This window comes from Dromaius novaehollandiae, chromosome W (assembly GCF_036370855.1).
Source record: "Dromaius novaehollandiae isolate bDroNov1 chromosome W, bDroNov1.hap1, whole genome shotgun sequence".
NCBI classification, from domain to species: Eukaryota; Metazoa; Chordata; class Aves; order Casuariiformes; family Dromaiidae; genus Dromaius; species Dromaius novaehollandiae.
The window spans coordinates 7759704-7785220 of NC_088130.1; the positions used below are offsets into that span (position 1 = coordinate 7759704).

Here is a 25517-nt window from a genome sequence, read left to right on the forward strand (position 1 = left end):
GGTCAATGACATCAGCCAGCTCCCTCAGCCCATCAGAAGTTGTCCAATAATTCAGCTTCCAGTAGAGAATTTACTAGTTCAATATCAAGATCCTGCTGCGGTGTCTTTTGTCACTGTAAGTATCTGTTCTTCACAAGCATGTTATTGTGTTAAGGTTGATGTTTTAAGTGACTTTAAGTGTTTACACTTTGAAGCCAGCTAGTTATGAGTTGACCTGAGACCAGCTATTTATTACATTGACAGCTGGAATAAATCATTGTCGTGACCATGACAGACCCCACTGCTGCTGCCAGTCAGGGAATTCTTCTTGTATTAAGTCACTCTGAAAGGAAGAATGTTTGTAAGTTAAGATTCATGTTAATAATTTGATTGTCATCCTGGTTACTTGTCCTCTGCATCCATACAGATGTATAGAATTGGGGGGATTTTTATTAGTGTGCTTAGAAGAGTATGTTTTTTGAGGAAGGGAAAGATAGGGTTGTTTATTTTTTTTTTTTCAGTACCTCCTTTGTCCACGAATGGAAACTGGTGTAGTCTGAAGTAAGGTTTAACAAAAGCATAAGAAATTTAGGTACAAAAGAATGTTTAACTGAACAACTTTCAGGCAGACTTACTGTTTTGTGTGATATGCATTAAATAACCAAATTGCAACATATCTTAAAAGAAACCTGATCTTCTTTAGGATGATGAGAATTTTCTCAAAATAGTGGCTATAAGAAACTTTAACCTGTAGTGCTTATCATTTAGTTGACTCTTAAAGAGTTCAGGTGCAAAAGGAAGGTAATTTTCAGAGAGTCAACTATTTGAGTGGAGATCCTAAACCTGACATATTGCTAAAATTTGGATTTCAATATACAGTTCAAGTCTTTATAAAATCTTTTGCTGTGGAAATGGAGGAATATGATTAAAAGAAGGAAAATCCTTTCCCCTCAGTCAGAGCTTATAAAATAAACTGGTGACTGGCCTAGTTCTCCTGCTCCCTTAAAAGTGATTTGGTCACACAGTGAGTTATTAGTAGAGCCAGGAGTATCACCTGTGAATTCTGATTCCCTGTCTGCTGCTATAATCATACCGGATATTAGATTTTAGGAGGAAAAAAAATATATCATTTGCACAAGAATGTCTTCTATTTTAGTAGTGACACAATAGAAAGAATCAGAGTTTGACTCCCTAACTTTATCCTTTCTCTCGCATCCAGAATAGTGCAGAAACAATTGCTTAGCTGAGCTACACTTAAGGTTTTGCTTTAATGGTCATGTGTTTTCCTAAAGCTTCCCCTGTCATTCAAGTAATAAAGTTGAGTCACTCCTCTATCCAGTATTCCTTTATTTGGCATAGGGCCTTTTTGGAGAAAATGTTGGGGATATTAGTACAACATAATAGTTCTTTACAGAGTTTAGTAAGGCATGGGGTGGGTTTTAATTTTTAATGAAATACTTTAACATAGTAGTCCTGGCATCCTTGCTATCAAGTAGAGTTTAGTTTTAGGGGGAGGTGAAGATTAATTACTGCTTTGTTCCCAGAATTGTGTTGTCACAACTCCCGTTCTGTTTTTCTGAAGGCCCAGACTCTCCTCTTGGGTTCCTAGGATGCTATGGTACTGATTAGTTAAATTGTGAAGTGTGTCTAGCTTGATGTGTCCAAGTCTCACTAGTCCCTTGAATCAGCTTTCATAAGCAGTGTTTCATACTTGATATTCAGTTATACAAATACATATCACAGAGGTCTGTACAGAATAGCTGATGTGCTGCTTATAAGAGCTGTAAATGTCGCAAGTAGCTAATTCTTTATCTTGCATAAGTAGAGGGAAGAAAATCTGTATGTACAAAATAGCATTTGAACTGAGAGTCAATTTCTTTAACAGAACAGGTGGATTAAGTGAGCCTCTTTAGTGAGGCCTGTTAGGGAGTTGCCAAATCTGGTAGCCCAATAGAAGCAAGGCTACCACAGCTCCATGTCTCCAGGTCCAACCAGTAGCAAGGCTGAGCCTGTATTCCCAGTAGGCACGCAACCACATGTATACAGTACACATATACACACAATCAGTCACACAGATCAACACAGACAGAAACTCTCAGCACTCACAGAAACACAAACAGCACCAATGGTCTCATTCTGTTCCCCTCTCTGGCTGATCAGGATGAAGGTCTGTTAATGGGAAATGTATACATCGTCAGGGAGTAGCAAGGGCCAGCTGCTCCTGAGGGGATGGGGAGCTGAGAGGGATAACACAGACAACATCCTGGAGGTACTACATAGAGGAGATAATCCAGGGAAATGAAATATGACATAAAAGTCAGGTGAAGAGACAGGGGAGTTGGGATTAAAAAAAAATCAGAATATAAAACATATTTCAAAACTGTTGACTCCCGGAAGCAGCTGATAGCATAAATGTTAGGTGAAATCTGAGACAAGAGATTCACTAATAAGTCAGTTTGCACTGTAAGCACTGTAAAATTTTGGCTTGTAATTTATCTGACATTAAAATTTTGTAGCCCTCTGTCTTTTCAACTGCCTGCCTTATTTAGTTCAATGTGAAATAAAATATTGGGAGTGATATGTGCGCTTATTCTGCTGCCTGCAGAGGAAGGATGTTGTGAGGACTCAATATAGGGATAACAAAATTAGACGATAGGACAGTAAAGGCTTCTGCATCTGCATAGTGAGAGGTTTCAGGGCCCCCTTAAATTCTGCTAGCTCTATTTAAATTTGAATGCCCTTGTTATCCACTGAAGGTTTGACTGAGTTGTACATTCACCCAAATTCTTCTCCATTTAACTCTGGCCTATACTAGTGTGGCCTCTTTTGGCTACTGCTTCCTGTGGTAAAATACCAAGATCCTTACCTCTTCTTACTTTTCCCTGCTTCTAATTGAGCTGATGGAGTGCTGGCCTGTAACTCTACTGACATTTCTGTCACACCATTGAATGGATGCCATGGGTGAGCTACTGAGGCCTTCTTTTTCCTTTTTATGCCTCTGGACCCTTTCACAGCCTGCCCTCTACTGATCCTCACAGATCCCTTCTACTGAAGGAGGATGCCCTTTGTTCTCCCTGTAATCTGAGCTAATAACATTTTAGATCAGTCTATGTGGGAGCTGTTTCTACCTCCTCCTGGTAGAACTCTTACAACCCGTAGTCCCTCAATAGCGCCCAATCTCCTTGCAGTCAGAGTGGATGTGGCCTGCACAGTCACAATGCAGAAAATAGAGGCATTCCCAACCCTGCATATATATAAAAACTCTCCTCAACCCAACCAGTGGGAATACTGTTGAGGTTTCTTGTCAGTCATGTTTTGCTTTTTTTCTAGCTTAGTTATCAGGGCACTACATCCTTTTGCTTAAAACAGTGATTCTTCCATTCCTTAGTATAAGGACAGATGGCCCTCAGTCCTTGTGCTTGAGTTGCTGATAGAAGATTTTGGTCTTGATCTTTTTAGGAACAGAGGTTTTCGCTAGTTCATACAGAAAGCAGATGCTTCTATATTTTTTCCTATTCTTCCCCCCTTGATCTTATGCCAATTGCAACTTCTAATTTCTTATTGACAGAAAGAATTTTTTTTTTGTTCCTTTCTAGGGTTGGACAAGAGACATGCTGGTGAGAGGAAAATAAATTTGTTACAATGCTCCAACAGCTTCATAGAGCAATAATAGAAACTTTGTCTTTTAAGTTGCAGCAAAATTGTGCTCATCTGTTTTGAAATCCCCATCTAATTCCTATGGATGATAACACTGTCTTTTGAAAACTGGGTTAACAAATTGGAACAAATAATTAGTTGATCCAGACAAGGTTTGTTCAGTTCATAAAATCATGCTGAGAGACTTATGTGGCTTAACAAGAGGCCAGAAACACACAAGAACAGGTTAACCTGTGTCAAGGTGTCCTACAAATGCATGTCTCAGGATTTAGTAGTGATTTAGCCTTTCCATCAGTAACAGGTTTACTCTGGAATGAATTGGGACAATAGTCTCAAGCTTTTCATGTAGTTCTCTCTCACTTTAAAGCTTGTTTCTTGTGCTTTCAAGTGTGCAGCCTGTTCATTTGTACACAGCTGCCATGGTGCTGTTTGCTCCAAGTTTATACCTTGAGCTTTGCCTAGACTTTTCCTTTCTGTGATACTAGCTGTAATCTGTCTCAGGTTCTACTGAAAGTATTTTGTGTTTTTGTTCTGTTTGCACAGTGTCTCCCACAGTGGGGTCCTGGTGCGTGACTGGAACCTTAGATGTAGCAAAAGGAATAATAAGAATTGGCTGAATCTTGTTGCCCTGATTATCTAGGAGAGTATGTGGAACATCATGATCTGAATCCAGATCACAGCAAGAATATTTTTAAAAGCTACCAGCCCTACAAACAATACCTTTGCAGCCAGAGCAGAGAGGTCAAAGAATGACTAGAGATACTGACCATTCCTTTCACCTCTGGAGGTGTTCCAGCTTATAGGTGAAACACAGCACTGAGGCATGACAAGGAAATGTTTGTTGCTTCTACGTTTGATAGGACTGGTCTGCACATAATTGAGGGCTCCGGTACTGGAAGCCATCAAGCTGGTGTCTGCCATCAACAATTTGTTCATTCAGTGTTAAAAATAGAAAATGGAACCGTGTTGTGCTGTTGAGGTAGAAGTACTTTAAGAGTTATATGTGGCATTTATTGCAAACTCATTGGGGGATGTTAGGAGAAAGTTGTTTTCCTGCTGCTGGGATTTTGAATTTGATTTCTGTTTTTTTTTTAATTGCAGATCAACTTGAACGCGTGTTCTTGCACCTTGGCCATGCAGAAACAGATGAACAGTTACAGAATGTTATCTCCAAATTCCTACCCCCTGTTCTCCTCAAGCTATCCAGCACACAGGAAGGAGTTCGTAAAAAGGTATGGGTGCAGTTTAACACAATGATAAGTTGTACTGATTGGGGAGATGTAGATGTCTAGCTATATCACGATTTACTGATCTTGGGTGTTTTCTATAAGAAGATGTACACTTTCATGAAATGTCATGAGTGTGATGCGGAGGATAGTGCTGTTGCAACACTTGAGAGAAAATGGGAGTCATTCTCTATATAAGCAGGGTCTTTTGCAGTTGTACGCAGACTTGGCTTGTTTACACTTTGAAGCCAGCTAGCTATGAGTTGACCTGAGACCAGGGCTTGTTGGTTTAGGGTCAGTGTCACCCAAGTTACAACTATGTGACTTCTAGGTGAGTTCTGGTTTGCACCCATCTGGCTAATAGCACAGGTGGGGCAAGCTTGCATCTGCCTGCATAAGACCATGCGAGATGTACTCATTGGTATCATTCCTTACCTGGTTACAGGAACAGGAACCCAACTGGTTTTAAGGTGGAATTTAATATGTCTGAAGGAATTATGTGATATAGCTGTTTTCTGTAGCAGGGGAATGGACTCTGTTAAGTAGCAGGTGTGTTCCAGGCCCATACTGTTACATAAGTATCACAGAATAGCAGTTGAGTGATTGTGCGATGGGATCACCAAACCCAGTGTTAAGGGCAGAAAAGATCTGATCTGGTTTGGAAGTTAAGCAGAGAAACACCTGTTGGAAACTTGCACGGGAGGAGCCGACGGAGGGAAGACCCAGACGCTCAATATGAGTGATCAGCGTACTTCAACTTTATTAGGTGTGGTCTTTCTTTATATAGCACAGGACTAATCAGGCTCATACATATTGCAAAAGCTGAGCTCCTTATTGGTAACAGCAATTTGGTTTACCCAGCAACTTCTGCATTACATCACCCGCAAGTTCCCAGGACTAATCATTGATAACACCTTGGAGCCAAGGACAATGTGTCCTTGGCTCTAGCTGTTTTTACTCTCATATGGGACTTGGCTCACATCAACTGTGTGCGATATGCACTTAGTTCTGCTTCCTTTAGTTGTTCAATCTTCACATGACCTCTGCCCTCAAGCCAGTCCTCCACAAACACCCACTCATGTTTGCTATTGTGCTTGGAGGATGTGACCAGAAGAGACCAATGGGGTAGTGGCAACTGGCTATAAGAGATCTGGCCAGATTTAGAGCAAGCAGTTGGGCCAGAAAGCTGAGGGTGAATTCTTCTTGCAACTGTTCATCCCTCTAGAGGGAGCTGCCTGGCTAGAGACTTGAACCAAGGCCTCCCTTGAGCAGAGCTCTGGTCTCTTTAGGACAAATGGGCTATCGCTGAGATTAAAAAAAGTTTTTTTGTTTTTCTTTTATTACTTATTGTTGTAAAAATGGGGAAACAACTGTGCCATTGCCAGCCTCTTCAGTAGAGTTCATAATCCACAATTAATTAGAGCACAGATTTTTCAGAGAGTTCTGCAGCAAAGCATGGTCCCAACAATAATCACATGAAAATTGGCCCTAGATGTGGATCCTTTCCATTGTGTTGAAAGACAGATGTTTTGACTAAATATGAACTGTTGTGTTGAATACACGCTTATTGTGTGCACATGATGCTGTGAGGAAAGACATCCAACTAACTGGTTAAATTTCTTAGGATATTAATATCTGATATTTTTCATTTTATAAATTGGAATGTGTTGACCAAGTTTATTGCAGTATTGTGAGGTTCAGGAAAGGGGCAAGACTGTAGTTTTAAAAAGTAAGTCTTAAGAGACCTCCCAAAATCCCACATCAGTTTCCTAGTGGATGTGTAGGTTTTGTGTTAGAATAAAAAAAAAAAAAAAAAAAAGAAATAAAACTTGTTTCCTCTTCCGCCTCCTATCTGTTTAAATGGTATTTTCTGTACAAGATGATGATAATATCATGACCACTTTCCTGTGCTTTCTGGTGTTTGTCAAATCAGTTGTAATCAAGGAAATAATCCTTAATTCTGTTCTTGACAGATCAGTGAAGGGGAGTTGATTCTTGGTTTTCTGTTTTCAGAATTAATTAAAAAATGAACAAAAGTGTTATTTAATAGTTGATTTTTTTTGTCCTTACACAGACAGTGAAGTAATTCTAAATTATCAGCCAGAGTTGAGGGGAAAAATTACTTTTTTTCCCCATAAACATCAGTAAAGGTTGAAAAAAACATATAAAGCAATCAAACTTTCTATTGTACTCTGGTTAATTCCACAGAAGTGCAGACGTGTCTGATCTGGGTCAAATTAGTACTGCTGGGTGAGAGCATTAGTGCACTGATTTGGCATTAATGATTGGGGAAGCATGGCATCAGTCAAACTTTTTCTTTTTTTCGGTTGCTGTCTTGGATAATTTACAAAAGAGTTTAATAAACTTGTTCAGTCACATATATGTGGTTCTCTTGCTTCACTATAAGCTTGTGTGAATTTTCCCGTATTTTGCGCCTTGTGTACAATACAAGGCTTGTAGGCCACTGAACACTATCTTTGGCCAAAAGGGGAGTGTTTCAGAGACTCCACTGAGGTAGTCTGTTCCCAACATCTTAATCTACTTCTGACTTTTTTGATTTCAGAGAAAAAAAAGTGAGGCACTTCTGGAAGAAGGGGCTTGTATAAAATACTTCAGTTCTGTCTTGTTCAGCACTAAACATCAATTTTCTTAAAGTCATTTGGGACTTTTCACAAGTTCTATGTCAGAAATTGGGGTTATCTTGTAGCCACAAGATAGAGCATAGACAGCAATAGTACAAAATTACTCAAGTTGTTTCAGTCTTGAGGGACAGCAAACAATTGGTCATTCTCAATAATCAGTCCTTTCTGATGTTTCTGCTGACAGAGGCACCAGTTGTAAAGTGGATTTGGGGATGTTTGATGTGTTCTTGCAACAGTGACTCAAAACATATCACAGAGGCTCCAAGATGATATGATAAGCGATTACTGCCATCTTATCAGAGACTGGAGATCAAGTAATTGGGAACTCTGAGACTTGATTTGTGTTTAATAGGCCCATGTAGTATACTGTGGATGTGTTAAGCCCAAACCTGTGAAGTTAACTGTTGTTCTTTAAGAGGTTTTATTTATTTTTTTTCCTCTCAGGTCATGGAGCTGTTGGTTCACCTGAATAAGCACATCAGAAGTTGTCCAATAATTCAGCTTCCAGTAGAGACTTTACTAGTTCAATATCAAGATCCTGCTGCGGTGTCTTTTGTCACTGTAAGTATCTGTTCTTCACAAGCATGTTATTGTGTTAAGGTTGATGTTTTAAGTGACTTTTTCTTTTTTAACAGAACTCTACAGTATGGTGTGGATGAAAGTTTGTTTCATAAAGCTGCTGCATTACTGACTTTTTTTTCTGACAGTTACTCTTGATCTTTCATGAAATGCATGAATTGTCATCACTTGTATTGTAGAGGCCCGTTGTGCAAGCAGCTAGTGAGAACTAGTCCTTATCTTGACGTGTGCAGGATCAGGGTCTTAAATTGGAAAAATCTGCATGTCTTTGAACACATGAACAGATCACATCAACACTGTGTGGGTCTAGCTCAGTGTTTGAACCTTTTCTGCTGTGAATTGCTGTTTGTATTTCATTCCTGAATAATTGTCACTAATTGAGGTGCACAACTCAAGGGGATTAATGAGTCGGTAAAGCCTTTGACCACAATGCTTTACTGTGACTATCAGTCTTTCCCCAGCACTTATGGGTCCCCCTGACCTCCTCCTCCTCCCTTCTTGCCTTACTAAAGTCAAGATAAGCAACATCCATGGCTCTCCCCTCATCTACCAGGCCAGTCATCTCATCGTAGAAGGCTATCAGGTTGGATAAGCATGATTTCCCTTCATAAATCCATGCTGACTACTCCCAATCACCTTCTTGTCCTTCATGTGTCTGGAAATGGTTTCCAGGAGGATTTGCTCCATCACTTTCCCAGGGATTGAGGTGAAGCTGCCCAGCCTGTAGTTCCCTGGATCCTCCATCTTGCCCTTCTTGAAGATAGGGGTGACATTTGCTTTCTTCCAGTCCTCAGGAACCTCCCCCAATTGCCATGACCTTTCAAAGATAATCAGGAGTGGCCTCACAATGACATCAGCCAGCTCCTTCAGCACTCGTGGATGCATCCTGTCAGGTCCCATGACTTGAGATATCTAGTTTGTTTAAACGTTCCCTAACTTGATCCTCTACTGCCAAGGGTAAGTCTTCCTTGCTCCAAACTTTCCCACTGGTCTCAGGGACCTGTTCCTGAAGGCCAGTCTTACCAGTAAAGAGCGAGGTGAAGAAGGCATCGAGTACCTCAGCCTTTTCCGTGTCGTATGTCACCAGGGCCCCTGCCCCATTTAGAAGTAGGCCCACATTTTTCCTAATCTTCCTTTTGCTGCTTATGTACTTGTAGAAGCCTTTCTTGTTGCTCCTCATGTCCCTTGCCAGATTCAACTCCAAACGGTCTTTGGCTTTCCTAACCCCATCCCTGCTCACTTGGACAGTATCTCTGTATTCCTCCTGGGTCACCTGTCCCTGCTTCCACCTCTTATACACTTCCTTTTTATGTTTGACTTTAGTCAGGAGCTTCTTGTGCATCCATGCAGGCCTCCTGCCACTCTTGCTTGATTTCCTGCACGTGGGAAGGGACCATTCTTGAGCTTGGAGGAGGTGATCCTTAGAAAAACAACCAGATCTCCTGGATCCCTCTTCTCTTCAGGGCTGTATTCCATGGGATTCTTCCAAGCAGATCCCTGAAGAGGCCCAAGTCTGCTCTCCTGAAGCCCAGGGTTGTGATCCTGCTTTTTGCCTTATTCCTTCCTCTCAGGATCCTCAACTCCACCATCCTGTGGTCACTGCAGCCAAGGCTGCCCCTGACCTTCACATCCCCAACCAGTTCTTCCTTGTTTGTAAGAATCAGGTCCAGCAGAACATCTCCCTTCGTTGGCTCCTTCATCACCTGTGTTAGGAAGTTATCATTAATGCACTCCAGGAACCACCTGGATTGCTTGTGCCCTGCTGTGTTGTCACTTCAACAGATGTCAGAGTGGTTCAAGTCCCCCATGAGGACCAGGGTCTACAAACGTGAGGCTTCTTCCAGTTGTCTGAAGAAGGCCTTATCTACATCTTCCTGATCAGGCGGTCTGTAGCAGACATCTACCACGTCACCCACGTTGTTCTGCCCTCTAATCCTAACCCATAAACTCTCCACTGGCTCATCATCCATCCCAAAGCAGAGCTCCATGCATTCCAGCTGCTTTTTCTCACATAAGGAGCAACTCGCCCGCCTCGCCTTTCCAGCCTGTCCTTCCTAAAGAGCCTGTATTCATCCATTCAGCACTCCAGTCATGTGAGCTATCCTACCACATCTGTGATCCCAATGAGATCATAGCCCTGTAACTGCACACAGACCTCTAATTCCTCGTTTGTTCCCCATGCTGTGTGCATTAGGGTACAGGCACTTCAGAGAGGCACCCAGACATGCTGATTTCCCAGAAAGGGTGTGACAGCTTTCCCCATAATGCTGTCTTGTAGGTACGTCCTTATTTATTTGCATATGCTGGGGGTGACTCCACTTCAGCCCTGTTCTGTTGATTACAAGGGCCCTTCTGTTCACATCACCCTGCACCTTTTGCTTGCCAACCCCGTCCACCACTTCCTCATTTGATTGTTTGTTATCTTCTCCCTCCCCCGTTGTTCCTAGTTTATAGCTCTCCTTACCAGATTGGCCATGGCAAAGATACTTTTTCCCCGCTTAGTCAGGCAGATTCTTTATCTTCCAAGCAGTCCTCAGTCCTCAGAGAGGGTCCTATGGTCATAAAAAACAAAACCCTGTTGCCGGCAGCAGCTGCGCAACCAATTGTTGACCCACAGGATCTATCCACTTCTCCTCAAGCCCTTACCTCTCACTGGCAAGATCAAGGAGAAAACCAGCTGGGCCCCCATGCCCTTGACCATCACCCCCAGAGCCATGTAGTCACACTCGATACTTTCCAGGTCTCCCCTGGCAGTATTGTTGGTGCCACATGGAAGAGCACCAGGGGGTAATAGCCTGAGGGCCAGACAAGCCTCGGCAGTCCTTACACAATGCCCCTGATACGAGCCCCTGGCAAGCAGCAAACCTCCCTAGACAACAGGTCAGGTCAGCAGAAGCACAGGGAAACAGAGCCCATGAGGTGGGGACACCTTTACCATCCAAAAGTAGACCGTCAGGGTGTCAAAATTCTCAAAAATAACTTTGGGGTGCCCAAGAGGGTATTGTTTTGTTTTGTTGATGAAGGCATAGAGACTAATAAAATCATAGTAATGTATCTTTTCATTGGGGGCTGCTTTGTAATACAGACAAATGGCATTTGTCCTGCTGCTGAAAAGCGTATCTCTGGGGATCAGCGGTGTGGGCAGTTTGGTCCTGGCAAAGAACTCTGTGAGCTCCCCCTCTGATTTTTTCATAGTGACCCACTCATGCTCCCATAGAGATCTGATGCTAAAGCCCGCTCTCTTTAGATCGTCCATCTTTTGTTGGGTTGTGTAATACAAATATCCAAAGGTGGCCCCCCACCAGAGGGTTCCAGTCATTTCCATGGTAGCATTCAATACAGCCGTGAAAAAAGCACCCATTACATTTGAAAGCTGTCGGCACCCCATCAATGACTGCAAAGCCATCCAAGAAGCAGGATCCTACTTGATATTCACTGCCTTGTAATACATGACAGATTTGAATATTTTCCTTTTCGGCCATGTACATAAGCCATTGAATAGAGGGGGTCGAATATCTTTTTCCTCTGATGATAGCCATCTGGAGAGAGGAGTGCTGCCATGTTAGGTTTAAGGAACATAAACCGGTATGTGGACATGCAAGTAGAGGCCAGTGTAGTATACTGAAAGGGGTCTATACAGCGTTCCACCTTCACCTCTTCATCGCCTCCTTCTCAGAATGTGCAACGGGTCATCACCATAATCTCATTCCTGCATGCTCTGCAGGCCTCCCTCAACATTTTTACGTCTTGCTGGCAATAGTAACTTGGTTCTTTTTGCAAGTCAAAAATCTTCTCCTGATTAGCTGTGTGCCATGCCAAGAATTGCTTTTACTCTTCAAGCATCATGCTGTCCATACCATAATATTCTGGTGGTGGAAGAGGGCTTACATAACTTTTATTTTTAGCAGTGTTGAAAAAAATGAGGGAAATAACCTTTGCAGCCCTGGAATCCCAATGCTTGGGGAAGGCTGCTTAGCTTTATGGGTGAAAAATTTAAAGAATCTATGAAGCATCTACTCAGGGTGGGTATATCTATGTACATGAGTTTACCACCTTGGGTGATTAATTGCACATCCATTTTTTCCTTCAGAAGTTGGATAACAATGAAGTAGCCATCATAGCCTTTGGCATTATGCGCTAGGAAAATGTAGCCCCGAAACTGTGTGTCCATAAACAACTGAATAAAGTTCACGAGGCATGTGTCCCCTTTGAACTCCCATTCTTCTTCAGTTTTCCTTTCCACCCCTCCTCCTTCTTGATCCCAAGGTGTTTCCAGTGCTAACTTCATGGCAAAAATGTAATTTGGGACATGTGTCCCAGTTTCCTGCATACATTCCATGTCGTAGAAAATACAGCCCTGCCCTGCTTCTGGGTTTTTGATCATGGGCATGAAGTACTGGTGCTGGTTTACGTTACAGATCTGTTCATAGCAGATTTACAGCTATGGCCATGATTATACAATGTCTGACAAAGCTCACAAAAGTTTCTTGCCCCAAATACCTTCCTGACATCCTTAACACCATACTAATGTTCATCACGTAAAAGGAGGAAACCGGTCTTGGGATATCTAAGACTGCCGTTTGGCTTAAAAATCTCCCAACCTTTTTTGCCCTCAGATAGGAGGATGATGCATATATTAACATGTAGCAGATATTCAAACAAGGGGATGTCACTCAGCATGACCTTCCTGTGCACAGACCACCCCAGTTTGTCATGTAGCTCTTTTGCTCCACTTAACAATTCTGCATGTGTTAGATCCCTCACTGTTGTAAGCGCTGTGAGACTCCCAGCAAAACAGAGATTATTGTCGCTGTTAGATCAATTAAATAGCACCGCTTTTTGTCTATAATTTTGGAATTTGGGATAGACTGTAGCATTCTGTGTCCCCCACCCCCAACGGCTTTTACAATACTGATAGCCAGGTGTAAAGTCTGATCAAAACACAGCTCTCTTACTTTGTAGGAGAGTACTGACCCAGTCTAAAATATTCTCTGCCTTCATATTGCTTAAATTAATAGTGGGAGAATATAGAGAGTCGTGCATGCTGACAGCTTCAAGACAGAGCTGAGCATAATCACCAGGTTCAAACAGCTTGCGTAAATGGTCAAAAATTTGCTCTACACCCCGAACAAGTGTTTCATAAGCTTCGTGTAGTGATGCCTGATCTAAATTAACAAATCTGTATTCTTCTACATATTGCCTAGCCCCAAACCTCTGGATCAGCCATTCCCACTGCCACACATGTTCCATGGAAGCGACAGGTCGGGCTGCCACCCTTTCCACCTCCCCTGCTACATTTGAGGGTGGGGGTAAAGCTGGGCTTTCAAATGCCCCCTGGGGGCTTGGTAGTGCAGCTGGTGGCCCCTCCTGGGAGACATCCTCATTGTGTACTTGTGGGGGCAGAGTCTCTTGCTCTACAGGGGGCTGCAGTAACCAGGAAGTCCCTTCCAAGGGGTCATCTTTTGCCCTAGTAGGAGACATGTTCACTGCCCCATTAGGTTCAGAAAAGCAGTTTGCGTTTAAAGGCCCTTGTGGTCCCCGTAACCCCTTTGTTTAGCTTTCCTAATTAGCAGTCTTCATTGTAACGTTTTTTTTCTGTTTCACTAGCTGGTGAGCCAAGCCCCCAGAATTAACAGCACCACCAGCCCTTTTATGCCCTCCATCTTGCTTGCCACTCCTCTGTACCCAATTCAGCTCTGCAACACCCCCATTGCTCTCACTGCTCCCCTTGCTCTTTCTGCAGTAGCTGTGGTCACTAAGAGCATGGGTCTCCAGGCTGTGTCCCAAAGCCTGGGTCTTCCTGCTTCCGCGGTAATCATGGTCTAACAAAACAGTCTTGATTACATGCTCAGTCTTCTACCTCTTATTTACAGTACCTACCTAAGGATAAGGAAACACATATAGCACCGGTCTGCACCCCGTAATGGTCTTATGGGTAGCTGTAAGCTCCCCCACAACTGTGGGCAAAAGGATCTGCCCCCCCCCACCACCTGCCCTCTCTGTGTGAGAAATACCTCGAAATATAGTTTGCGATTCATGGGCCCATCAGCCAGTTCTTCTGTTTTGCATGGTCTTTTTTGGGAATTCCTTTGGGGCTTTTCCTTATTTTCCCTACGCACATATTCTTCTGAAGTTGGCATTTTGTTCCGGTTTTCCATTTTCACAGATAGCGTTGCCTGTGTCTTGCAGCACTGCGCAAAGCCCAAATTCTGCCCCATTAATACTGCATGGTCATCCTGGTGGTTTGGGGCCAGGCACCTCTCGGTCTGGCTTACAGGACTAGTCTCTTCTTTGCACATGGCAGGCGTTGTGCAGGGGGCCCCTCGGTGGGCCTCCTAGGACGGGTCTTTAGCCCTTGGGCATGTTCCAACTTCTTTGTGCCCCCCCCCCCCCTTTTGGGGTCTCTCACCCTATTGAACTTCTCCCCACCCCAAACTTATTAGGGCTTGTTCAGTAAAAACAGTCGTGGGGGGGGGGGGGGGGTGTCCCAAACCTGCTTTTTACTTTTATTTAATTACTTTCTATTCACATTTAAACTTTAATTATTCATTTCATCATCTGAAATGTTTTATGCATTTTATACCTACGCCTTTATGGATATATGTATATTATTTATATATAACATGTATTTATGTATAAATATAGCTATAGAATATATATTTATGCATATGTGTATACTCCTTTATAGATGTGTGTGTGTATATGTGTATATATATATATATAAAAATAAAAGTATATATTTTTATATATGAGCAATTCCTGGTCCAAAGGAAATGGGCAGCCAATCAGAGGGTGCTCTGAGATCACGTGGGGATGACGGTATCAAAAAATGGCAGCCAGCCAATCACAGAACAGTATGAAAATACATGGGGTATGACATTGTCAAAAATGGTGTCCTCCGTGTAGTGGGCAGGGGCTTCCTGTTCTGACATACTTCCAGGAAACTGGAAGGGGTGGCTGGTCCTGCCAGCCAATCACAGGGAACAAAATGGCAACCCCAGGGGCAAGCAGAGTTGGAGTAAACAGACCACATGACCAGAAGAGGGGAGGGACTTCTGGGGCAAGTGGGACATGTGATGGCTGCTAGGGGTGGGGCTTCTGCCAGAAGTTTGGGGATGGGGCACCTGTCACTTCTTATCTTGGATAAAAGTCATCCTTATACTACTAACAATTAAAGATCGATATAAATATTGCTCTCCTGTGCAGTCCTATCACTGGGCTCTGTTTGCAATTGCATTTGCAGCTTTTAGGTATGATTTAGAAACCATTTCAAGAGTTCTCTTACCTATGTTGATGACTTTTGTATTTATTCAGTAGTGTCTACTTCCTTTTAGAAATAGGTAACCGAGAACGTTATTTGGCATGAGTGCTCTACTTGAAACTCTTGCTCAAAGGTGTTGATGAAATTGGCAGTAAACAAGAAAAGCTAGGGAGCCCCCCCCCCCCCCAAACCTGTTATCAGTAGGTCTTGCTGAACCTCCCCCTGGAAAGTCAGTCCTTGTGAGCCTTGGAAATAAGGATTGGGTCTTCGAGAACCTCCGTTGTTTCCTACACCAATTTCTTAACACAGCATATGGGGAGAGCTTAAAAAATGGATTTTTCTTTTGTACTGATGCAATATTATATACTTTCTCTACCCTTTCAGAATTTTACCATAATTTATGTTAAGATGGGATACCCTCGTTTGCCTGTGGAAAAACAATGTGAATTGGCACCAACTCTTCTCACTGCGATGGATGTAGGGAACGGCGATCGGAAGATCTCGCGATGGCACGGAAAGAGGAAGGAAGAGGAAGGATATGACGTAGAGATAGCAGTATGCTTGTAGGTACATAAGCGAATACATGCGTACAATAAACGCCATTTGCAGCATCCTCATATTGGTGTCAGTGCTCATTGGCCCGGAGGCTGGGGGAGCCTCCGTGCCGTCTCAGGCGAACGGGAGAGTGTCGCATCAGAAGGCGACAAGTGGTGACCCCGACGTGATAGCTGAGACGGCGGACCGCAGGCGGTCGAGAGGATCCGGATCATGGACGCGGTACTTAAGGTTGTACGCGTGGGTGCCCGGGAATGGGTGCTCTCTATGAGAGCGGATGCAGTTACGAACTGCGTCGGGCGGCTCCTGAAAGATGGAGCGATAGTTAGACCAGGGGACATTTTTTCCCCTTCTAACTGGGAGAAGTGCACTCGAGCACTTGCTCAGAGAGCTATGGCCACTAAGAAGGCCGCAGAGCTTAAGACGTGGGGAGATATAACGATCATTTTAGCAAGGACTAGGGAGGAGCTTGAGACCTGGCAGGCTGCCCGCGCGGCGCTACACATGTCCGCGGAAATGGCGACACAGACAGCAGCAAACGCAGAGGAGCGAACGGAGGCGATAGAGGGAGGGGCGATAGTAGGGGATGAAGTGAAAACGGAGAGTGTGGAAACAGACATAAAGGAGGAGGCGGTTAATCAGGAACCAGAGCGGGGAGAGGGGGAGGCAAAAACTCCAGAGGCTTACCCAATAACGCCCTCTTCTCCGCCTCCGCCGCGGTATCCGTGGAAAGAAATGAGGGCGATGGAAGGGGGAGAACTAGGAGAACCAGGAGACCTTTGTGGAGACCGAGATATGAAAAAGCCAGTGGCGGGTAGAGGAAAAGAAAGCAAGGTGAAAGTGGAGGAGGCAGAAGAAAAGGAAAGACCGCTTATAGTGGATGATCCCCGAGACTGGCTACCGGGGGCCATGATTCGGGTGCAGTGGGAGGACGAAAGAAGAGAAGAAGCAGGGGAAAGACCAGAAGCAGGGGAAAGACCGAGGGTGCCGCACCCGGGAAAAGATGGCGCTGGCCGAGAGAGGAGTGGGCGTCGACCAGCATTGCGGAAGGAGGAGACTGAAGACTCAGGTGCAGCAACTAGGGCGGAGTTCCCCCGCCGCAGTCAGAGGCGAAGGAAAAAAAAAAAAAAAAAAAAAAAAAAAAGGAGGAAAGTCACAAGAGATATGGAGCAGATGTTTATGCTGCTTACAGCTCTGGAAGAAGAAACAGCTAAACAAAGAGGGCTATTAGAGGCAATAGCTAAACAAAGAGGGCTATTAGAGGCAACAGCTAAACAAAGAGGGCTATCAGAGACAGCAGGTTCCACCCAAGCGGGAGGGGGAAAAGAAATTCCCCTAACAGACTGGAAACTGATAGCGACGGAATGTGCCCTGAGTGGCCTCAAGTTTCGTGCGCCAATAGGGGCCTTCCCAGTACGAGTTGCCCCGGGGAGGGGGGGGGGCAGTGGAATGGATGCCCCTCGACCCAAAGACGGTACAACAGCTATTGAAAGCAGTGCAAGAACAGGGCCTGCGACACCCGGTGACACAGACGTTGCTGGACGCGGCGCACGCGGGAGGCCTAATACCGTGGGATTGTCGCGCCCTCGCGCGACTGGTTTTATCGCCCACGATGGTCCTTATGTGGAAAGAAGCGTGGACCTCGCGCCTGCAGCAGGCGTTGATGGCCGCGCAGGCAGACCCGCAGAACCCACTGGGCCAATCCACCCTAGCGCGGTTAAGAGGAAATGATGCGGCCATGGCTACACCCCAGCAGCAGGCAGCGGGCCTGAGACCTCGGGAGATACTGGCGGCAACAGAAGCATCTCGAAAGGCCTTTGATGATATTGGGCCACTGGTGCAACAGGCAGACCCATGGACGACTGTGAAGCAGAGAGTGGGAGAGCCGTTTGACAAGTTTTGTGACAGGCTACAGGCAGCAGTAGAACTTGCATCTTTACCAGACGCTGCAAAAGGAGCGGTGATGTTGGAATGTATCAAGCAACAGGGCAACGAGTTGACAAAAGAAATCCTAAGAACAGCGCCTAAGGGAGCAAGTCTAGGGCAGACGATCAAGTACGTATTAGAACACCGGGACAAGACCACAGCCCTACAGATTGCTGCAGCAGTTATGGCAATGCCGGAGGTTAGAGCTAGAGGAGGTCCAAAAGGAGGCCCATGCTTTGGCTGCGGGCGAATGGGCCATTTGAGAGCACAGTGCACGAATAAGGGAAGTTACGCGCACCCAACAAGGGGTATGGGGAGCCTTACATGCTGGGCCTGTGGAAAACCAGGACACAGAGCACGAGATTGTCGGCGGTCGGGAAACGAGAAGCGGGGAGGGCAACTAGGGGGCCACCCCTCCCCGGTGAGCCGGCCTCAAGTAGCCCCCGTCAACAACAACACACCGCTGGTGGACAGCTCCAGCGACCAAACTCCGAAGGGAAACCCCGCGTGGCCCTGGTCTTAGGGTGTGAGAAGAGACCCCGAGTGAAAGCGCATCTGATAGGCCCACCAGGGGCGGGTCCTCCTAGCATCCCCTTAATAATGATGCTAGATACGGGGGCAGATGTTACGTGTGTGCCCTCGTGGTTGTGGCCATCGAGTTGGCCAGCAAAAGTGGCAAGCTCGTTAGATGGAGTGGGAGGCAGGGCGGAGGCTATGATTTCTGAAACCGATATCACAATTGTATTGGAGGACCCGGATAGGCCTGCTCAGATCATCCGTGTGCGGCCGTACATAACTGCCATAGGGGAACCATTGTTAGGGCGAGATGCCTTATTGCAAAGCGGCTTTCACCCAACAAATTTAGGGTAAGGGCCACTGCCTACCTCCTCGGGGCTCATTTCGCTGTCCCGCTGACATGGTGCTCCAATGAGCCTGTGTGGGTAGAGCAGTGGCCATTGACAGGGGACAAATTGGCGGCTGCCCGACAAATAGTAAGTAGAGAATTAGAGCAGGGACACCTGGAGGAAAGCCACAGTCCCTGGAACACTCCTATATTTGTGATACACAAAAAGGATAAGTCTAAATTTCGATTACTGCACGACCTACGAGCGGTAAATCAGCAGATGGAAGCGATGGGTGCCCTCCAGCCAGGGTTGCCACTACCATCAGCAATACCAAAGAATTGGCCAGTGGTGGTGATGGATATCCAAGATTGCTTTTTCTCTATACCATTAGCCCCTCAGGACAAAGCTCGATTTGCCTTCACACTGCCCTCAGAGAATCTGCAGGAGCCAGCAGCGCGATATCAATGGACAGCCCTCCTGCAGGGCATAAAAAATTTCACCTACGATTTGTCAGGCGGCAGTAGCTAAGGTATTGCAGCCGGTAAGAGCGCAGCTCCCGCGCGCGCTTATCATCCATTACATGGACGACCTCCTAATAGCTGCAGAGACCCAGCAAGAAACCGATCAGGCAGAACAGGCAGTAATTAACTGCCTAAATGAAGCAGAATTGTACGTCCAGAAAGCAAAGACGCAAAGGGGAGAATCTGTCGACTATCTGGGAACCACCATCCTCCCCAGAGCTGTGGTCCCACAGCCGATAAAGCTCAATAGAGAGATACGGACGTTGCATGATGTACAGCAATTGGTTGGAGCTCTCCAATGGCTGCGAGGGCTGATAGGTATTCCCAAGGAGTGGATGGAGCCACTGTTCGAGTTGCTCAAGGGCCACAAACCATGGGAACCGAGGCAGATGACACCGAACGCGTTAGAAGCCCTCCGAAAAATAGAAGATCTCATGGCAAAGGGCGGAGTAACGAGATACGACCCGGCCAGACCTATCAATCTGTACGTGGCAGTTACAAGAACAGGAGCCATAGGCGTTCTAGGACAAGGGACGCCGGAGCGTCCGGAAGTCGTATGGTGGATAGTGTCGAACCAAATAAGTACGGCATACGTCACAATCGTAACAGCGTTGGCACAGATGATACAGAAGGGACGAACCGCCACCGTTTGGCACTTCGCGAAGGAGCCTGAGTCCATTTACCTGCCGGTAAAAAGGAGTCAATGGGACAGCGTGGTCCAGAAACAAGATAGTATAGCAATAGCTTTAGAAGGATTCCCAGGAACAATCAGATTATCGCCTGTGCTGGAGATGTATACACACCTCTCCGTCCTTCGGCCCCATCTGAAAGCCCGAGTGCTACAGCGACCTGCACCAGGGCGCACAGTGTTCACCGACGCGTCATCGGTGACCAGGGCAGCGGTTGTTGTGTGGCAAGATCAAAAGGCCCAATGGCACCGAGTGAAGATCAGCGAGCCGGACAGTAGCGTACAGCATCTAGAGGCCCGAGCTGTGGCGCAGGCATTGCAAATGTGGCCAGAAGAGCATTTGAATGTAGTGACAGACTCCATGTTCGTCTTTAAATTGTTACACAACATGTCGTATCCCGGATGGGCCGGATCGCCCATTGCGCTAATGCTAGAAGAAGCCCTACAACAGCGGCGGGCCACTGCCTCTGTTATTCATGTTCGGAGTCATGAGGCAATCCAAGGAGTGTACCAAGAAGGCAACAATAAAGCCGATCAAGCGGCCAAAGGTGTGTGGACAGTCGCAGAAGCAAGGCAGGTGCACGACCTTCTCCATGTTGGTGCAAAAGCACTGGCAAAAAGCTGCAACATCCCCCTCACCACGGCTCGTGAAGTGGTTGCGACTTGCCCGTATTGCCAAAAAAAACCCCTGTGGGGCGCCGGCATCAACCCCAGGGGGCTGAAAGGAAACCAAATATGGCAAACGGACTTCACAATGTGCCAGCGACTTCGACCACGGCCCTGGCTGGCTGTCACAGTGGACACACACAGCGGTATCATCGTGGCGACCCAACATAAACGAGTCACAGCGCGGGCGGCACAGTTGCATTGGCACACGGCAATGGCCTGGCTGGGTGCCCCAGAAACTATTAAAACAGACAACGGCACGTGTTTCACAGCGCAAAGCACGAGAGAATGGGCCGTACGGTGGGGAATTAAGCTAGTGCACGGTATTGCCTATAATAGCACAGGTCAAGCCATTGTCGAGCGAGCAAACCGCACTTTAAAGCAAAGGATCGAGATTCTTGGGGAGGGGGAGGGATATACACAAAGAATCCCCGCGCACAAACAATCAGAAATAATTATGCGCGCCTTATTCGGTCTGAATCAGTTCATCAGAGGGGAGGAGAACAAGACGCCAGCGGAAAAGCATTGGGCTGTCCGAGCGATGCACGAGGGACCAGACGTAAAGGTCCGAATCCCGGAAAAAGGGGAATGGGAAGAGGGGTGGCAACTGGTAACCCAAGGACGAGGGTATGCAGCGGTCAGGCAGGGAGAAATGGTAAGATGGGTCCCTGTGAAGTGGGTACACCCAGACCTCAGGGCAAGGACAAGACAGGAAGCAGAGAGTCAGGTGAATTAATGAATGTCTGAGTTTTATTGCAGGGGAGGACCACCCTGAAAAGCCGATGATCCCTTCTAGCAGCAAAGACAACAGACAGGAGAAGAAGAACAGATGAGAAAAGGCGCGTGAAACCACAAGAAGAACGCGTAACCAGAAAACCCGAGAAGATGGCAGGGGGAGCAACCCAAGTAGCTCTCCTCGTAGCGATGCTGGGACTGGGACTCCAAGGGGTGAAAGGCGAACCAATGTTAGCGAAATGGGGTAGTAACAATCTATGGCTCACCTGGCAAACCGGACAGGAAATAAGCAATTTTGCCTGATGTTGGTGGGTGCGGGGCAGCCCTTTTAAGACATGCTTAATAGGGGTCCCATTGAATTTGACCGTAGACCTACCAAAGCTGAGAGAGCATTGCACAAACACAAGCAATATTAGTAACTGCTAGAACACGCTAAATGCATCATTGCCCTGGGACCCACAAGAGCTTGACCTTCTGGGTTCAGTAGTGGTAATTGGCTTGGGCTAGGACCATGGGCCAGGCAATTACTAATAGAAGAGTTGCACCTGCTGCTGATGCTCGTGCTAGGCATATTAGCATGTAGATTAGTGTTTAGATGCTTGGTAAGACAACTGCTAGAAAAGGGGTGGTCCCACCCACACCCACACTATGAACGCTTAACCCGCGACACGGCAATTTAAAGCAAATAGCATAGTCAAAGCATGGGGAGGGGGAGATGTAGGGAACGGCGATCGGAAGATCTCGCGATGGCACGGAAAGAGGAAGGAAGAGGAAGGATATGACGTAGAGATAGCAGTATGCTTGTAGGTATATAAGCGAATACATACGTACAATAAACGCCATTTGTAGCATCCTCATATTGGTGTCAGTGCTCATTGGCCCGGAGGCAGGGGGAGCCTCCGTGCCGTCTCAGGCGAACGGGAGATTGTCGCATCAGAAGGCGAAACAGGGTCTTTGTAGAAAATTGCGGAGACAAGAGCCCGAGCCACACAAAACAAAGAAGGAGGGACAGCCGGAGGTCATGGTCAAACAGGTAGTGGAGGGAGGCTGCTAAGAGAGGGCAAGCTGGAAGCTTGTGACTTCTGGGAACAGGAGGAAGGTTCCTGCTCTACCTGCAGAACTGCAACTTCAGAATAGGTATAGTGCCCTGGGCACTGGCGAGGACAAACAAGACCCTTCAGGGGATTCATCAGAGCCAGCTGAGCTTGAACCTAGTGGCCACATAAAGGGGAAAAGGCAAATGATAGTTATAGGAGACTCTCTCCTGCAGGGGACAGAGGCATCTATCTGCCAACTCGACCTGATGTCTTGGGAGGTTTGTTGCTTGCCAGGGACCAGGATCCGGGATGCTGCAGAGGGGCTGCCAAGGCTTGTCCAGCCCTTGGACTGTTGCCCCTTGCTGCTCTTCCATGCGGGGACCAACGGTACTGCCAGGGGTAACCTGGAGCATATTAAGAGTGACTACAGAGGTCTGGGGACGAGGGCAAAAGGCTTGGAGGCCCAAGTGGTGTTCTCGTCAATCCTGCCAGTGAGGGAGAAAGGCTCATGTAGGAGCAGATGCATCCTGTGGGTCGACACCTAGCTGCATGTCTGATGTCCCAGGCAGGGCTTTGGCTTCTATGACCATGGGACCCTCTTTGATGAGTGAGGGCTACTGAGCAGGGATGGGATACATGTGACAAAGTGGGGCAAGAGTGTCTTTGCAAACAGGCTTGCTAACCTAGTGAAGAGGGCTTTAAACTAGGTATGCTGGGGGAGGGTTACCATAACCTGAAGAGAAGCAAGAGCACGAGGGGTAGAGCAGATGTGTCTGGGGGGGGACAGCATGACAGGGGAGGCTCTCACACTGCCCCTGTAAAAGCAGCACAACTTGGGGCCCATCTCAAATGCCTGTACACAAATGTGCGTAGCATAGGGAACAAGCAGGAGGAATTAGAAGTCCATGCACAGTTGCAGAGCTATGACCTCATTGGGATGACATGGTGGGATAGTGCTCATGATTGGAGTCCTGCAATGACTGGATGCAGGCTCTTCAGGAAAGAAAGGGTGGGCAGGCGAGGAGGGAGGGGTTGTGCTCTATGTAAAGGAATGGCTCGAATGCATGGGGCCTTGCCTTGGGGCAGGTGACAAATCAGTTGAGACCTTGTGGGTAAGGATCAGAGGACAGACCAGCACAGGTCATGTAGTAGGTGTCTGCTACAGACCTCCTGATCAAGAAGAGGTGGCAGATGAAGCCTCCTGTAGGCAGCTGGAGAAAGCCTCAAAGTCACAGGCCCCAGTACTCATGGGGGGCTTCAGCCACCTCGAGCTGCTGGCAGGGCTATATGGCTGGGCGCAAGCAATCCAGGAGATGTCTGGAACATATTGAAGACAATATGTCTTGATGCAGGTGATGGATGAACCAGCTACGGGAGATGCTCTGTTGGACCTGCTACTTGCAAACAAGGAACAACTGGTGGATGATGTGAAGGCCAAGGGCAGCCTTGGCTGCAGCGACCATGGGATGGTGGAGTTTAAGATCCTGAGAGGAGTGAGCAAGACAAAAAGTACAATTACACGCCTGGACGTCAGAAGAGCAGATTTTGGCCTGTTCAGGGACCTGCTTGGCAGGATCCAGTGGGAAACTTCCCTGGAGGGCAAAGGGGCCCAGGACAGCTGGTTAATTTTCAAGGACAGCCTCCTCAGAGCACAGCAACGGTCCATTCCAATGTGCAGAAAGTCAAGCAAGCATGTCAGAAGGCCAGCATGGATGGACACGGAGCTCCTGACTGAGCTCAAACACAAAAAGGAAGCACACAGAAGGTGGAAGCAGGGACAGGCTACTCGGGAGGAAGACAAAGACCTTGCCTGTGCATGTAGGAATGGAGTCAGGAAAAGCCAAAGCTCGGCTGGAGTTGAAACTAGCAAAGGAGGTGAAGGGCAACAAGAAAGGTTTCTCTTAAGTACATCGGCAGCAAAAGGAAGGCTAAGGAGAGCGTGGGCCCATTGCTCAGTGGGGCAGGGGACCCAGTGACGAGGGGCATGGAAAAGGCTCAGGTGCTCAATGCCTTTTTTGCTTTGGTTGCATCTTTGAAAGAGCATGGCAATCGATGGAGGTTCCTGATGACCGGAAAAAGGCAGACATCACAGCCATCTTCAAGAAAGGCAAGAAGGAGGATGTGGGTAACTACAGGCTGGTCAGCCTCACCTCGATCCCTGGGAAGGTGATGGAGCAAATTCTCTTAGAAGCCATTTCTAGACACATGAAGGACAAGAGGGTGATTATGAGCAGCCAGCATGGGTTTACCAAGGGCAAATCCTGCTTGACCAATCTCATTGCTTTCTATGGCGAGGTGACTGGTGCTGTGGATAAGGGGAGGACAATGGATGTTGCATACCTTGACTTCAGTGTAAGGCCTTTGATACAGTCTCCCATAGTCTCCTTGCCCTCCTGGGCAACCGGCTCTAGGTGACCCTGCTTGAGCGGGGGGGTGGGGGGTGGACTAGATGATCTCTAAAGGTTCCTTCCAACCTCATCCATTCTGTGATTCCTTATCACCAAATTGGTGAGACGTGGGCTGGATAAATGGATGATAAGGTGGGTGGAAAATTGGCTGGGACTTCGGGGCTCAAAGAGCTGTGAACAGTGGTGCAAAGTCTAGCTGGCGTCCAGTAACTAGTGGCATCCCTCAGGGATCAATGCTGGGGCCAATACTGTTTAACATCTTCATTAACGACCTAGATGACAGGACAGAGTGCACTCTCAGCAGGTTTGCAGATGTCAGCAAATTGGGGGGAGCGGTCAAAATGCTGGAGGGCAGGGCTGCTATTCAGAGGGACCTGGACAGGCTGGAGAAATGGGCTGACAGGAACCTCATGCAGTTCAACAAAGGGAAATGCCAAGTCTTGCATCTGGGATGGAATAACCCCATGCACCAGTACAGGCTGGGGGCCGACCGTCTAGGAAGCAGCTCTGCAGAAAAGGATCTGGGGGGGCCTGGCAGGCAACAAGTTCACTATGAGTCAGCAGTGGGCCCTTGCAGCAAAGAAGGCCAACTGCATCCTAGGTTGTATTAGTAAGAGTGTAGCCAGCAGGTCCAGGGAAATGATCTTTCTCCTCTGTTCAGCACTTTTTGAGACCACATCTGTAGTACTGTGTCCAGTTTTGGTCTCCCCAGTACAAGAAAGATATTGACGCATTGGAGCGAGTCCAGCGGAGGGCCACCAAGATGGTCAGAGGGCTGGAGCACATGATGTA

At 46.7% G+C, this 25517-nt stretch overlaps 1 protein-coding gene across 2 annotated transcripts; it reads left to right on the plus strand.

Annotated features, from left to right (window-relative positions):
- The first annotated feature begins 253 nt into the window (after positions 1-253).
- On the plus strand, positions 254-18666 carry LOC135324129 (proteasome adapter and scaffold protein ECM29-like). Of its 2 annotated transcripts, none has more exons than XM_064499698.1 (4): positions 254-340; positions 4738-4868; positions 7949-8065; positions 15729-18666. In XM_064499698.1, exon 4 carries the CDS (start codon positions 16113-16115, stop codon positions 17628-17630), a length of 1518 nt encoding a protein of 505 aa, XP_064355768.1. In that variant the 5' UTR covers positions 254-340; positions 4738-4868; positions 7949-8065; positions 15729-16112; the 3' UTR covers positions 17631-18666. The 2 variants fall into 2 exon arrangements, with proteins under 2 accessions (XP_064355768.1, XP_064355769.1); XM_064499699.1 differs by having other exon boundaries at positions 15729-15961.
- The last annotated feature ends 6851 nt before the right edge of the window (positions 18667-25517 follow it).